Source organism: Vanessa atalanta, chromosome 4, assembly GCF_905147765.1.
Source record: "Vanessa atalanta chromosome 4, ilVanAtal1.2, whole genome shotgun sequence".
Taxonomy (NCBI): Eukaryota; Metazoa; Arthropoda; class Insecta; order Lepidoptera; family Nymphalidae; genus Vanessa; species Vanessa atalanta.
The window spans coordinates 8,681,350-8,697,702 of NC_061874.1; the positions used below are offsets into that span (position 1 = coordinate 8,681,350).

The following is a 16,353-nucleotide window of genomic DNA, read 5'->3' on the forward strand; positions in this document are numbered from 1 at the left end:
GAAACAATAACACAATTACTCAAATTGGATTATTCACCAAACGAGGCCGAGAGAGCGCTGACCAGTCCGCGTCGTGGCGCGTGAGTTTGGACAGGTTGTTGAGGCGCAGCACGTCGCGCAGCGCCGCGCGCGCGCCGCCCGCCCCGCCGGCGCCGCGCAGCCCCGCGCCGCAGCTGCCCACCGCCGCCTTCAGCGCGCGCAGGCCCCAGTCGTAGTGCCGCTGCGCGCTCAGCAGCGTGCTGGGGATTCAAGTTAAAAGAATATTCGTCAGAAAATATTGCTTCACTTTATTAAAATACCTAACTTGAATTACGACCAGTGATATCGATTATTTTGGGATATTAGACTCACTGATGGACATACTTATGTCGGAAAAATATTAGCATTAGCATATATAAGCTATAAGCGCTATAAGCGCTATCTGATGTTTACTTCCACTAGTTAGTGAAAATAATGTTAAAGTATGTAATTTTCGAATATAAAGTGTAAGGGTTAAAATACCTTCTTTTAAATGATTATTCATTTAAAAAGCGTATTCGATCTTATGTCACAGGTATGTATAATTAGGTATTTTTGTGAAACCTATAAACTCATCAGATCTGAAGCCAGTGGTAGGTTATTGAAAACCACCAAACTAGTGATCCTTCTAAATTGAACAAAGAAGAAAGGAAAATAGAAAATAAGAAATAGGTACAATGAAATATTAAATTTTGTTCCTTATTATTATATTTTAGCAACGTACTGCTTTATGTATAACATAACACGTTCACGGACTTTAGGATAATATTTCGTGGCTTATGAAACATATTGCAGGTTCCATTTAATTTTGGTTAGTAAACGGTAGGCCTGGATTGATTTACATAAAACTATAGGTTCCCTCATATCAATTTAAAGGCACCTGAAGAATTTGGGCTCTCACCTAGCTAGCGTGAAGACTGCGTCTAAGTCGTCGGCGAGGCGCTCCGGCTGCAGGTGCGGCTGCGCGGCATACGCGGCCAGCAAGCGCGCCGCCAGCTCGGCGCGCGGCGGCGGCCGCAGGGCGAGCGGGCGCAGCGCGTGTTGCAGCGCAGGGGGCAGCGAGCGTCGCCCGCCATAGCCACGGGTCACCGGGTTCATAGTCGCCGCCACGCCACACCATTCCGACACGATCACCTGAGGGATGTCATGGTTTTCATTTATATTAACATATCCTGTATATGATTCGGGTATATGATTTCGGGTTATTATTCGCATGGGTGAAATTTATTAATGAAGAAAAATTTTTAATATAAATTAAATTTATACCCTTCATCACTCATAATAATACTGCTAGAAAACAGTAAAAATAGCTTTATAATTGTATTACTGATTCCGAAGATTACCCTCTACATTGTCATTAACAAATTTGACCTCTTTAATGTTATAATGTAGATATATTGTTTAATATATAATTTTCGCCTGTTTTCTGCAGGTAGGTACCTGTTTGCCATTGAGAAGCGCCGTGCGGTCGCCGGCGCCGTTCGGGTCGACGCGGCGCGTGGCGGCCAGCAGCGAGGCAAACTGGTGCGACACGGCGGCGAGTGTGGCGGCCGACAGACGGTTGAACTCATCGAAGCACCCCCACGCACCGCACAGCGCGACCCCGGTCAGCAGCCGGCCCATGCATTCGGCATCCATTGCCTTTAACAGAAAAAGGCACATATTATATAAAGTCAAAATACTGTTTACCAATAAACACATCATTTAGTCATGTTTAAGAAAGATGCACCTTATCGCTAAAACAGCGATCTCTTCCAGGCAACCTTAAGGTAGAGGAAAGAAACAGATATAGAAAGAGGTATATTATAGTATGTTAATACTCAAGACTTGTGATCCTCCTTTTCCCATGCCTCTCCAACGCGGTACAAATGTGACAGATTTAGATCAGACACGTAAATTTCGTTCGCGATCACTTTCTTTAGCGCTGATCACGAAATTAAATATAAAAACAAATTAAAATGAAAAATGCAGTGATACTTGCTTGAATATGAACCTCCAATCACAGGTTCAAATTCTACCCAGTTGTTAGTTTAGACACTTTTAACACATTAATAACCGTAATAATAAGGCCTGGTTCTAATCAATTCAATAGTAAACGTTAGATGGACAATCTGTTGAAGGGGCTATCACTACCCATTGGCATGACACTGTATAATATTAAGCATTCTTCATGGTCAATGCGTCACTAAACAATAGAGATGAGATGATTTTATATCCACTAAATATATTAGTTTACTCTTATACTTATACAACTTAATTTGGTATAAACTTACTTCATCACAGTTAAAGACTAAAACCAGTCGGCCAAATAAACATCCTAATGCTTTAACCGATTCCGTTTTGCCTGTTCCAGCGGGCCCGATAGGATTTCCCACTAACCCCAGGTGTAAGGACTGTAAAGAAACAGATACAACATTTATTTGGCAAAAAATATTTATGGATGTATGTAAATATCTATCTGTGTAACTACCATAAATTTGGAATATATTATAGACTTGATTAAGATGCATCGATTGAAAAAAAGAAAAAGGCACTTAGCCGATGATTTGAAAGAAATATTTGAGAGTAAAAATCTCATTTAACTCCGTGTTATTTGTATCGGAAGTTCGAAAGTACGAAATCGAACTAAAATCATAAAGACGTATACGTGTCGTAGTCAATGCTCGGCCAACAAAGTTTTTTTAGAAATTTCATACATTTTTTACATACATACATACATTTAATTTTTTATCACGAAAAAAAAAGACCGCTGTTCTCGATGTTGTTGTGGAGATATTAGTAGTTATTTTTTTACGTTTCAATATCGTTCTGTGAATCGCTGTTCAACTCAGTAGGTACATCCACTATATTGGACAAGTAAATGCGGCAACGCAGCACTTGACAATATATATAGGTATATAAAGACGTAATATGCGTAATCGTTGATGATAGATGCAGTCACATTTTGATTGAAGAATTACTCGGTACAGAAATAAAAATATTTGATTAGATCAACTTGTATTCGGCCATAAATATCGAATTGCGTATTAATTTTATTAAAAATCGCAAATTATTAAACAAATTGACATATTTATTCATTAAAACTTATAAAATACAAATATTAATTATTCTACATTTATATTTAGACATGAACATTTACCTTTAAAAATAAATAGATGTATTGCTGATTTGACCTTACATACTATATTGCTATATGCTAGTACTTAGCAATTATATGTGTATATTTCATAATAGAAAAAGTAAGCTAAATTAACAGCCTATTAAAGGCCCACAGAGACATGCAGTTTATGTCACGATGTTTTCTTTCACCGCCCAGCAAGAGATGACTTATAAACACAAAATAAGCAGATGGAAATTCATTGGTTTGAACCCGCACACCTATTACAGGTAAAGATTCTAGCCCCTCGGCCATCTCGGCTCTCTTAACATTTCACCGTTAATACTCATAGCTAACGATATACTTAATCATAGATAATAACGAAAAACTAAACGTATAACAGGGGAGATTAACTGGATTTTTTTCATTCCAACTGATAACACTCACCTGAGTCAAAATAAGAAAGCTTTCATCCGTCGTTTCCGTTCTCACGAATTGTCCAGTATTTACGCCGAGATACTCATAAGAGTATGAAATCTGAGCTAAGCCCATTTTAGCTACGACTTCTGTATTGTTTTGTAGGTAGAATCTGAAAGCACTATATATCAGTATATTTATATCTACTTAATTCATTATACAATAATGATTATTTGTTTAAATTATATATTTTTATTAGAAACGAATAATATACACATAATGAAGTAATATGATATATATAGAAGTTAGTTTACGAGAATGGGAGGGGGGAGCAACTGACATAGACAAAGTTTTTAAAATTATTATTTCTGCAAATATTTGACCGAAAAACTATGTTTGTAAGTTAGGCTGTTATCACCTTTCATGATTTAAGATGTTGAATTGAGGCATTTGTAATCTTAGTAAGTAAATTAATGTACCAAGCCACGTGTAAATGGAGTACTTAACAAATAATGATATTTAATTATAGTCATACTTATTTTGTGACCTCATATATATAAGCTTATTTTTGTTGCATTTTCTGTTTATGGCAATAAATTATTATTATTATAAAATAAGAATAGTAAATAAACATAATTAATAAACATTATTCAAAACATCCATATGATTAAATCGTATTAAGTATAAATTAATGATGGACATATCTTAGAGACATAAAACAATAGAATTGTTTTAATGTACTTAATATGAAATAACTTAAAAAAGTAAAAATATAGTAAAAGGTATAAAAATTGATTTAATCTTTTATGAAAAGTTATTACGATGGCTACGAAATGATGATTGTGCAAAACTAAAATCTACGCTAGAGATGTAGCAGCCAACGCTATATACATGCGTTATATATAGTTTAAAGACCGCATCACCTGAGTTGTTTCTGCCAAATCCAATCACTAGTTGTCACAACATTATTTTTAATTAAACTTTGCACAATCGACACATAATATGCACACTGCAATATTAAAGCTTGTTTTTTATATTTCTCACACTCATCTTCGGTTTCGGCTGCTGCGTAATACAAGTTTTCTTTTTCAATAATATCTTTTAACTTGTGAAGTTCTTTGGACGTAATAGCCCTCTCTGCTTGTTCAGAGAATCTAATATTTTGCGCTAAGCATAATATTTGCGTCGGAAGCGAAAATGGATCTTGATCTTGCAAAGAATTTGCCACCAAGCATTTTAATGCCATGTTCTTCAGCGATGAACGTACTTCTTGTTCTAAATTTTTCAGCCAAACCTGCATTTTTTTAATAGTGTTTTGTTAACTTAATTAACATAAATGAGAAATACACATTGAAGTAAATAATATTACGAATTTATTATTATATACCTCAACAGAGCAGTCGATATCAACGGGATGGTCTAATTGAAACGTTTCTCCAAAATGGCTACAGAGAGACGTGACCGACAGGCCTCCTGGGCCGAGATGCACGCCAGTGATGCCAGGAAACAACTTTTTCAAATGAGACTGCATTACTGTTTCGCTACCCTCAGCTCCCGCTCGTGCTTGACCCAGTAGCTCCAGCAGATCATCGTCACTCAAAAAATACAATCTTGGAAAAGTTGAACGTTTATCCTGCATAATGAATGAAGACTTAATTAGGTACATTGCAACAAATCAAAATCAGTTATGTTTTCAAATGAAGCCGAATGCGTAAGTGTTTAAGCGGAAATTCATAACAGTTATTTGACACTTACATCAATGTAATCATTTAATGCTGACTGACAGGAGTTTAATTGCTCGGATATAGTATCAAGCATCGCTTGAAGTCTTGTAGACTGTAATAGTGATGAAAGGCGAGGATCTGATTCGATAATCCGCGCCACTTGCCTAAAACCTTGGTCCACTTTTCGAAACTTTACACCCAGGTCCCCGTCAGCATTACTTAGTATAGGTTCTAAATATAACCATCTGAAATTAACGAGGATTTTATTTTATTATTTTCCTACATATATATAATATTGACAGTTCATTTTAAATATTTTATTATTTCATATCTTAATATTAAAAGATTAATAATGATTCATAAAACTGATAAACTGAATTATATATTTAAAAATTACGCATATAACAGATTTTATCAAGTAGCTACAATACGTACATGTGTAATAAAAAGACTCAACTCGCCGACTAAAACCAACGGGTTTATTAACAGTAGGAATAAGAATGAGCTTAGCAGGTTACAAAAAATATTTGAGAAAACATGGTCCTAAGGGAGAATTTTATCAGTCGGCACACGGCTAGTATTTTAGTTGGTATTGAGTCAATTATATCTCGTTTGAGAGTGTGAAACTGTAGTCATACGTTTCGGTCTATTGACTTGATTACAAACAAGTGAAAAATATTAATATTACATATATAAATTTATGACGTTTGAATGATTGATGATGTTGTTTATAAAAAAGCTTAATACACATATATAAACGAGAAACTTATTCTGTCTGTCTCTATCTGTCATTCTTTCACGGCCAAACCACGACAAAATTTTATGAAATTTCGTGCGAAGGAAGTTTGATCTCCAAGGACTCTGTCCTTCGTCCTGACCAATCCCGTCAGCGACAACTAGTACCTTAGTAACCATAAATGTATTCCAAATGAAAAGGTGGACAGAATTTAAAATTTGTCATAACCTCTGCCTGTTTTATCAAACGCTGAATGTGGCGTAACAAACAATTAACGTACCTATATATTGACAAAATATGGGATTTTTGTAAATACTATAATCGTTGATGCCGTAAAGTATCGACTCCTATCGACCACTTACCCTATAATGATGTAACGAACTCTTAGTGCCTACGTTATATATAACTTAATATTAAGTACTTAATGTCAAGTTTATTTAAAATTTCGGCCAGCCAGTTGTTATTCTAACTGTAAAACAGTGAGAGCTTGTGTTAGTAGCTGCTACTCGTCTTCTCGTTTACAGTAAAAAAAAAACAATTGTTACTCCTAATAAACAATAAATAAAAGCATATTTTTACAAAATATAATCAAATCAAATCAAAATATACTTTATTCAAGTAGGCTTTTACAAGCACTCGATATAACCAGAGACGAATTTGATACCTTTGCTCTCCTAAGATAGAAAGAGGTTCCGCTATCTATCTCTGCAATTTTTTGCGAGGCGTTGAGGAAAAATAATTTTTGAGTTATTGACGTTGACGTGTTTATGGACAGAGGGCACTACTACCAAAAATACCTGACCAACAAAATTTTTCTGCCCGCAATGTTTACCACCCTAGGCTTGAGCTTACTTGGCCTATTGGGAAATCCACCAACGCATATATATATACTTATGTATATGCGTAACTTACTACAATATATTTAGAGATATGTATCAAATTCCAGAAATAAATATCCACATGATTTAACCGGTTTAAACAATACCTGTCTACCTAAGTAAAACCTATGAGTTATTTTCTTGTAAGCGTGTATTATTATAAGAGATAAACAAAATTTTAGACAGCTATTTTTAATAGTTACTTTGCAAATTAAATAAAATATTGAGCGAACACCCATTTTAGATATAGGTTCTTCTGAGCACGGCTGCAAGTACAGCCCACTTATTTTATAACGCTGTATCACTGAGATTATACGGAATCAAATATTGGTAGAAGTTATGGACGATTTTTTTAAAGTTTTTTTACACAATTTTATTCCAAACCAGTAGTGTGCTTACGGAAATCTTTTGTTTTAATTTTTGCAAAATTATTTATTTTGTTTTTTCTGTATCCAATTATACAGAGACAATCAGAGATACAAACTGGAATCTGAAACCTAATAGTTAGTGCTCTTGTTCATCAATAATATCGTGTAATATTAATTAACATTTAGGTATGTTTATATAATATTATATACGTAGGATATAATACATGTATATATAAATATATATATCCAACATAAAAATCGAATACATATTGGAAATAATGATATTTTTCTTGTAAAGTTTACGTGTAGGTATCAATTAAAAAATGTGAAAGCGTTTGATGTATTTTATTATACCAAAGCTAGTATCGGAATACTTGGCGTTGATGTTTCGAGCCACGTTTAGTTTCGCGGTCAATTATAAATCGCGGTAAAGCGAAATTTGCAACTAAAAAGCTTAGGTGTGCTCATCAAAGCAAGACGGTACTCATGTGGGTCCATCGTCTAAAACTATACAAAGCGCAAATTCGACCTCACATAGAGTACTGCTCTCACCTCTGGGTGGAATCTCCCGAGTACCAGGAGCTCTCAATTCAACACAGAGCGCCTCGAATATTATATCGTCGGTCATGCTTATTCCGACCTTCTTGATCTTTTGGCTTTGCGTAGAGATGTTGGATCACACTGCATCGTCTGCTGCATTTTTTATGGGGAACAACAACTCTTCACTATACTCATTAAAAGTTCTTTTAATCTTAACCGCTGAATTTCACATTCGACCATCGCGCCAGCGCATCAGAAATCCAAATTTCATCTTTACCATCTAGATCCGAAAATCTACAATAGTTCGATTTATAAGACAGGCAGGTCCTCGCAGGACCATTTTGTGCAATCAGCTTTCGCCGTCGGTTTTAACCGAACTGATACTACTTGAGACCCTTCAAGAAAAGAGCGTACATATTTCTCAAAAGCGAGCAACACACCTTTACAAAGCATTTTTAACTTAACTTGTATTAATATATATTTGCTTACACCGAGCACTATCCATTATAATTTATTTTTCTTATTTATATTTGGTTACACTAATATTATAGAGAGCGTGAATTTTGTAAATTTGTGGATTTCCGAAAAGTAAACTTCGGAACTACACTAGATATTTAAAAAAAATAAAAATATATATTTTTGCGTAGCCCTTTTAATAAATATGATGTTAAGAATTTTATTAATATGTTTATTTCTTAAATATTTATTTTAGAACATATTTGTCATTTTCACTAATAGAATTTGAATCAATATTTAAGGAGTTATCGTAAAACTCGCACTACAAGTAATAATTGTGGCGATCAGCGTGAGTTATGTGAATGTAATATTATTGTTGTTGAACATAGGTACATATGTAAATAATGACTTAGGTGCTCACTCTCTTTCTTTGGGCTGACTTTATAAAAATAGATTGTTAAAACTACATTAGAATGACACTCCAATTCGATCAATATTTTGTTGTTGTATATAATGATTAGATTAGGTCTATATACACATAAATTGTAAGACTGTATTTGAAAATCGCTCAAAATGTATTTTTTTAGTTAACGTATTACTTATGTAATAAGTTTGGTTTGTGTATTTCGGTTATATGCAAAAATGACAAATTCTATTGATTTGCAAGTTTCATTTCTATTTATACTTTAGATATATTGGTTAGGCTAAATCGGTTAATGAATGTTTACAGCTCATTACTTAATAAAATCCTTATTTTACCTATAATACCAGTCCTAGCGTTATTTTTTAACGGGATTTAAATATAATTTATTAACTGACATTAAAAAACCGAGAAATAATTATTGTATTTATTGATTCGATTTTGTTACTGATAATTAAAAAAAATAATGATATAGTTTCTTTTTAATACTATTTTACATTCATAAGATATTGCTAATAACTTTAATTTAATTAAATTGTAATGAATATGAACTTCAGTTATTTCTTTAAAGAAAAACTCGAACTATAAATATAGTATCGATCAATATGTATAAAATAAAAGAGTAAGTAAATGAAAATAAAAACACTCGTAATAGATACAATGATATTATTTATTTACAAACTAACAATTTGTGACGGTGTCGATTATGTCCATGATTTGTCATGTTACAGAAAATGTTATTTATAATTAAAAAGCCTCTTCAAAATTATTCTCACATAAAATAGTACAATAAAATAAATGTCCTTAACATAGGCAAACTTTTCACCCTACAGAACTACTATTACACGAAAGTCTATAATTAAGTAAATGCGCCTCGTACTATTTTGTATATAATGGTTATCATTTCGAAACAGAATATAAAAAAAATATATTTTAAGGTATATTTATTTAAAGCAACGAAACAGTTAGTATAATATTATAGACATAGTAGAATTTTAGTGTGAATTAAAGTTTTACCAACTATATCAAACCCTTTCATGACTAAACTTAATATTGTATCCTAAAACATGTATTAATCTACTTTTATACATATTAACACGAGTCTACGACAACTACACATATTTCTTTGGAATACGTTTACTGAACGTTTATATATTATAAGAATATTATATCAACTGGCATTACTGTCTTACTACAGTATACTAGTGACGAAACAAATGTAGCAAACATTTATATATCGATTGTTTATAGATCACAAACATTTATAAAGCTAAACACAAAACGAACTCGTTACAATAAAATATTTTTTTATGAACTTAAACATTCCACAATTATTGAATTTTGTAATTTATTGTACAACAAATATTATAAAATGAACTATTATGTCATTAATAGTGCATCAATCAAATGTGATGTTTTATTATAATAGAGTATATTTGTTCTATTTTGATCATTACAAATTCATTTAAAAATAAACAGTTAAATAAAAATTTATATTTATAATGATAACTCAAGTAGTATAGCAAATTTATGTTACATAAACAAATTAACTAATAAATGCAGATGTTGATATTATACCGATTTTTCCATTACTGTAACATTAAATTATATGCACATGGTGCATCTAAGTAGTAATCTATTACGTTGTACAAGACCTGTATTTGTCAGATCGTTTAGTAATCTCTGATACATAGTAATTCATTTGGGTATTTAGTTCGCTTATTTCTTTTTCTAAATCATTTAATTGCTCATTGTGATCGTTATATAATTCTTCCATATTTGCTAAAAGTTTAAGTTGCATTTGGGTGTCACTTGCCAATTTAGTAGCTCTGTTAAGTAAAAGTTGAGCACGTTCTCTTGAATTTGAAGTTTGACTAGCTCTTTCAGCAAGAGATATATTGGTTTGCTTAAAGTCTTGTCTTAATTGTCTGGCCTTTTGCTCAGCTCCTTCAGCTCTGTTAACGACATCATTAGCTTCTTGTTTGACTTGATCTGCATCACTTTCAATTTTGAGTATATTCTTCTGTAGATCAGATAGCCGAGAACGGAGGCCATCAACTTCGTCCATAGTTTCATTGGCTTTCTTTTGAGCTTGTTCTGTTTCCAATGCTATAGGTATTAAATCACTTTTTGCAGCTTCGATATCGCTATTTGCTTTATCTATTGCATTTTCAGCTGTGTCTTGAGCAGCTTGTGCTTCATCCAAGGCGTTTAACACTTTATTTGCCATCTCTAGGGTCAGATTAGCTGCTTTGTTGACTGTAGTTGCATTTTGCTTTAGTGCTTTGGCTCTGTCGAGATCAGGTTTCGTTTCAGCGATTATATTTTCAATATTAGTTAATTGAGACACAGTTGAATTTATACGCTGTGATAGTTCTGTGATCTCTTTTGGTTCAATGCTAATTGATAAATTTAATATTTCGGTAGCAAGTTGCCTTACATCTTCAGGTGTATTATTTGTTTTAGATAAAAATTCTTTTAACTCTGAAGTAAGTTCTTGGCTTTCATTAGTCGCTCTTTCTGCTGATGATTTAAATTCACTTGCTTTGTTAAATAAATCTTTTGCTCTGGACCTTACAGCAACAGTGTCTTGTTTAATTTGAGATACAGACCTGAATAAATCTTCAGCAGTTAGTTCATGATCTTTAATTCTATGTTCTGTTTTATTTGCGAAATCTAATGCTTGTTCTGCTTTTGTTATAGCTCCTTGATCACAAGAAATTCCACCACATTTTCCACATCCGGCTCCTCCACAAATATCGCAAGTATCACTATCTTGACCACACATTTTTTCATTTATTTTTGGCATTTGTGATTCTAAATCTAATAGTTGTTGATGTAACTCGTCCAATTTTTTATCATTTTCATTTTGTGTATTATTGAAATTGGCATACTGCATTTCTATAAGTCTGTCAGTATTTTTAATTTGCCTATCCGTATTAGCTATAATTGTTTGAACACTTTCAGCTTCGTCTGCTGCCTTAACGGCTCTGTCTTTTGCCTCGCGTGTTAAGTTAAGGGCACCCTCTAAATTAGCTTCTTGTAGTTTTGTTGCATTATTACCTAACTCAAAAGTTTTTGTTTTCAAACTATCAATACTAGATCTTAAACCGTCTAAAGTGACGTTGCCTAGATTAATGTCTGAAGTTATAGCATTAAGGTTGTCATTGCTTTCTTTTACTTTTTTCTCTGCTTCACTTAACTGGTCTTGTAGTCGGGATATATTTGATACTAATTCTTTAACTGTGCTTTGGCCCAATTTAGCACTCTGCAGTGAGTTTTCTACATCAGATAATTTTTTAGTCATTTCTTCGAAATCTCTTGTATACGCTCCGGTAGAACCAACAACTTTTATTTTACTTGCATTTCCAATAGCGTATTCAGTCTGTAGACGCATTTCTCCTATTAGGCGATCCCAACTATCGAAACATTCTCCACAAGCGTAACAATCTGGAGCTTCACCAAGATAACCTCTGGCACACATGTCACACTTATATCCACCTATACCTGGTTTACAAATACATGATCCATTATCTTGCATACACTGTTGTGATACAGATCCATATAAATCACAATCGCATTCATAACATTCAACATTAGGGTCACCCCAATGATTTTCTTGACATTGATCACATTGTCTACCTCCATGTCCAGGTTTACAATCACATTTACCAATGTAAGGATTACACTGAGGTGAAAGAGAACCAATTGGATCACACTCACATGGATCACAACCTGAACCTAAGGCTATACGCCAGTGATTTTCTGTACATTGATCACAATTTATACCTATAACATTATTGAAACATGGACATTGTCCTGATATACCATCGCAATTACCCATAGTGAAGTTTGTGCCTAATACAGAACAATTGCATTTATAACAAGCCTTTTCTAAAGCATTTCCATAAAAACCTTCCTCACATACCTCGCAATGGTCGCCATCTGTATTGTGTAAACATTGTAAACATTTGCCTGTGTATGGGTCACAATTGCCTGGTTTTGTAATATCTATGTTGTCATTACAATCGCATTTTTCACAAGTGTTCTTAATAGGATCTCCGTAATAATTGTCAGCGCAAACGTCACAAAGTAGACCAGCATAACCTTCGTTACAATCACACACTACGTCTTTTGTTTCAGGATCTAATTCGCAGCGGTCTGCGTGGCTACTTTTATTTGGGTCTCCTTTCACACCTGGACAAGGACAAAGCCTGCATGGTATATCTACACCAAGTCGTGGGTCACCATAATAACCTTCAACACATCTTTCACATCGATGCCCTTCAGTAGAATCTCTACATTCTTTACAAGCTCCTGTCTTGTCATCACACTCAATAGCGTGACCATTACAATCACATTGTTGACAGTTTGGAAAATTGAAATAGCCCGGTTGACACAAATCACAAGCTCTGCCATAAGTATTAGCTCTACATTTACATTGGCCACTGGTTGCATCGCAAAAATTATCCAGTGAGCCTATACTGTTACAGTCGCAACGTTTGCAACCGAATTTACTAAATCCGTATGTTCCAGGAGCACAACGATCGCATCTTGCCCCAACAATATTTTCTACGCATTGACAATGACCAGTATAGGGATCACATTGGTGACTTTTTGATCCGGATGGGTCACATTGACAAGATTCTGACCCATTTCTTATATAAAATCCAATACTTGCATGATATTTTTTACAGACTTCAGGTATGTTATCTCTATTAAGATCGTAATAATATGAGTCACCACAGTTGTAGCGGTCAAATTCATCTCGCATTAAGCTTCCATTACCCAAAAATGGTAAATCATCCACTGAAGGTATTAATACTATGGAATCAATCAGAACAGATGCTCTGCCATTTGTACTATGACCATCTTGTCGACCTAAGTATATACGAATTTCAGTTTCCTTATTTTTTTCAAGACAAACAGAAGGTCGAACTAAAACACTGCGTCGGTTTGCTGGCAGATTTGTAAATATGGTATCATCTTCCGGTCGTACATTAGCACAGGGCGATTCTGTATCAATAGGTAAAAGTCGTTTTACTAAAATTGTAGCTTCTTCCCAATTTAACTGTGACTGAGGTTCATATCTTATTAAAACGTTGTAGTTCATACTTGTCTTTAAATTATTAATTACAAATACTAAGGTACTGCTTTCTGGTATTTTCATAAAACCAGGCCCTGACCAAGTTTCTTTTCTTCCATCTGGATAATTCTCTCGAATAACAACGTGACAAAGCTGACTTTGTATAGCGTTATCATCTATTTGAGAGTCACATTGACTTGATTCAGCCTCGTATATAATAGAATCAAGAGCCCCAACAAAAAAGTTTTGTATTGGTTGATCGCACCGACGTCCTGTTACATTAGGACGACATTTACATTGCCCCGTTATAACATCACAATCTCTATCGAGAGAACCGCCGAGATCACAATCGCATGATAAACAACCGTCATCACTCTCAGATAAACCATAAAATTCTGGAAGACACTGATCACAATTTCTTCCCGTTACGTGCCGTTTACAGAAGCAATTTCCACTTATCGGATCGCATCCCCTTTCGTTAACAGTTCCTAGCCTATCACAAGTACATGACTCACATCCTTCAGGGTTTTGGGTATCAAACTTCCAATATCCATCTTTACATCTGTCACACCTAGCTCCATCGACATTAGATTTGCACAAACAACGTCCAGCGGTTTTATTATTAGCTAAATCAGTTTCATCTTCACATAAAACTTCTTTATCTGTCGTTCCATCTGGGTCGCAATCACAGGGTTTGCAAATGTCAGGGCTTTGTATATCCAAGCTTGGGTCTCTGAAAAATGTAGGCTTACAACGTTCACAATTCACTCCCATTGTGTTGTGTTGACAATTATCACAAACTCCGCCACTAATTTTCCCTGTTTTATTGTATACAGCTGCATCGAAGTGGCACACTGTGGCATGATTGTTACATGTACACCTTTTACATGCGTTAGAAGTTTTACCAACCGCAGGTTGCCATGGCAGGTCGTTATAGAAATCTTCACAATACTCACAATTCAGGCCCCGTGTATTATGGGTACATTCACAGCGTCCGTGCACCATATTGTTTTTGGAATCAACACCGGGCATTGGTAAACATCTTGATGCATGTCCGTAACAGGAACAAGAGCCACGCACCGTCATCTCATATATAGCGTAATAATATTTCTCCTGAATTTCAGCTCTATTGTCAAGTAAATCATCACCAAGCGTGTGAAGCTTCGTAAAGTTAATTCTTAAATTAGTCATGCGTAGTAAGTTTTGTACTTCTTCTGAATACGGATTGGTTACGTTAATATTCGGAGGTAATACTCTAAATATCACTTCACCTTCACTTGAGGGCGCGACACCTGAATAACGAGATTCACAAACAACTTCTGTCAAGGTACGCTGGGTGTGCTTCGGCACAAATGGAAAAGCTTCATCGCAATTGTGTGCGAAATATTGATAAACCCGCCAAGTCTTGCCAAAATCGAATGATCGTTCCACTAACATAGCCTTCGGACGAAAAGTCTTAAATTGAATGATCAAATGTGTAAGATGAAATTCAGCCTCCATATCAAGTTGAATAGTTACATTCTCTTTTCCGTTTTCTGACTGCCACCAAGATTTTCTCAATGTTCCAGGGGTATATTTATAAATTATATTTTGAATCCGATGATTTAAAAACGGACTATTAATTGTATTATTCGTCGAATCACACCAAAAACATTTCTTTCGATCTTCAAGATGGGACACAATGCAATAACGTTGGCGTTCGTGACTACCGCATGTGGAAGAGGCAAAGAGGCGAGCCTCTCGCCCGATAAGTAGATTACCAGTAGCAGGATAACACGAGCTAAGTTCGCAAGCCCGGTCTAAAAGTCTCGGATCCGCACGTTGTCGATCGCGGTCTCTATTATATACAGCGTCTCCACCGGCTATAAGCACGGGGAGAATAAACAATGCGGCGCGCAGAGCCATAGCGCGGTCCAAGCTCTCCGCGCGTCGCTTATTGCACTGCCGAGCTGCCACCCGCGCCACTCTCGCGCAGTTCCCTTCCCCCGCCTCGCGTACTTCACCCGTCGGCTCTACTATTTCACAGGGTCAGACTCAATCAATGAAGTCTTATTAAAACGAATGTCAAAATAATTTTATTTAAAAAAAATTGAGCAAACAATATTATTCTGTAAATTATAACCTAATCAATAAAATTTAGTTGTTTTTCAAAGATTAATTTTAGGAATGGCAAAGTACTATGGAGTGTAGGAAGGACAAGGATAAGGAAATTATTGAGTAATGGTTTTAATGTGCTGAATCTAATTTAAGGCATGTCTTAATTTTCTATTTATATATGCATCTAATCTTGAGTGTGTGTTCTTTGAGTAAATATTTATTTAAAAGGAATGAGTCACGCTTTATGAAAACGAGTAATGTGATAAATATGGCAGGTAGTAGAATGCGGCCCTGTGTGAGGCGACGACCGCTCCCGCCCGCGCGCCCGCCCGTGCCGTTCTCCGAAATGGGCACTAAGCAACAAAAATAAAGCCGCTTTTTGGGATGTACCCTTGTTTTAATCACAATTATGGTATAGTCATTAAAAGGCCGTATTTATATTCAAACGTTAAAATAATAAATGTTAATATTCTCATGTATAATTGTAGTGGAAGCATTACTTTAGTATATATATT

General features: G+C 34.9%; 2 protein-coding genes across 2 annotated transcripts; both read right to left on the reverse strand.

Annotated features, from left to right (window-relative positions):
* Window positions 1-19: 19 nt before the first annotated feature.
* On the reverse strand, window positions 20-7,866 carry LOC125077991 (cytoplasmic dynein 2 heavy chain 1-like). The gene is made up of 9 exons (XM_047690125.1): window positions 7,791-7,866; window positions 5,288-5,487; window positions 4,920-5,165; window positions 4,456-4,826; window positions 3,563-3,704; window positions 2,292-2,411; window positions 1,459-1,659; window positions 920-1,152; window positions 20-239 (listed from the first exon to the last, which is right to left on the reverse strand). Exons 1-9 carry the CDS (start codon window positions 7,864-7,866, stop codon window positions 20-22), a joined length of 1,809 nt encoding a protein of 602 aa, XP_047546081.1.
* Window positions 7,867-9,307: 1,441 nt separating this feature from the next.
* LOC125063842 (laminin subunit beta-1) lies at window positions 9,308-15,669 on the reverse strand. The gene has a single exon (XM_047670498.1). It carries the CDS (start codon window positions 15,644-15,646, stop codon window positions 10,295-10,297), a length of 5,352 nt encoding a protein of 1,783 aa, XP_047526454.1. The 5' UTR covers window positions 15,647-15,669; the 3' UTR covers window positions 9,308-10,294.
* Window positions 15,670-16,353: the final 684 nt, after the last annotated feature.

What these genes read in the sequence shown, in the direction of transcription:
- LOC125077991 (XM_047690125.1), bottom strand. Translation starts at nt 7,866, where the DNA reads ATGACCGACGATATAATATTCGAGGCGCTCTGTGTTGAATTGAGAGCT. An exon ending in ATATCGACTGCTCTGTTGAG is followed by an intron (nt 4,827 to 4,919) that starts GTATATAATAAT and finishes AAAAAAATGCAG; the next exon opens with GTTTGGCTGAAAAATTTAGA. An exon ending in TAGTCTTTAACTGTGATGAA is followed by an intron (nt 1,660 to 2,291) that starts GTAAGTTTATAC and finishes TTTCTGTTAAAG; the next exon opens with GCAATGGATGCCGAATGCAT.
- LOC125063842 (XM_047670498.1), bottom strand. Translation starts at nt 15,646, where the DNA reads ATGGCTCTGCGCGCCGCATTGTTTATTCTCCCCGTGCTTATAGCCGGT.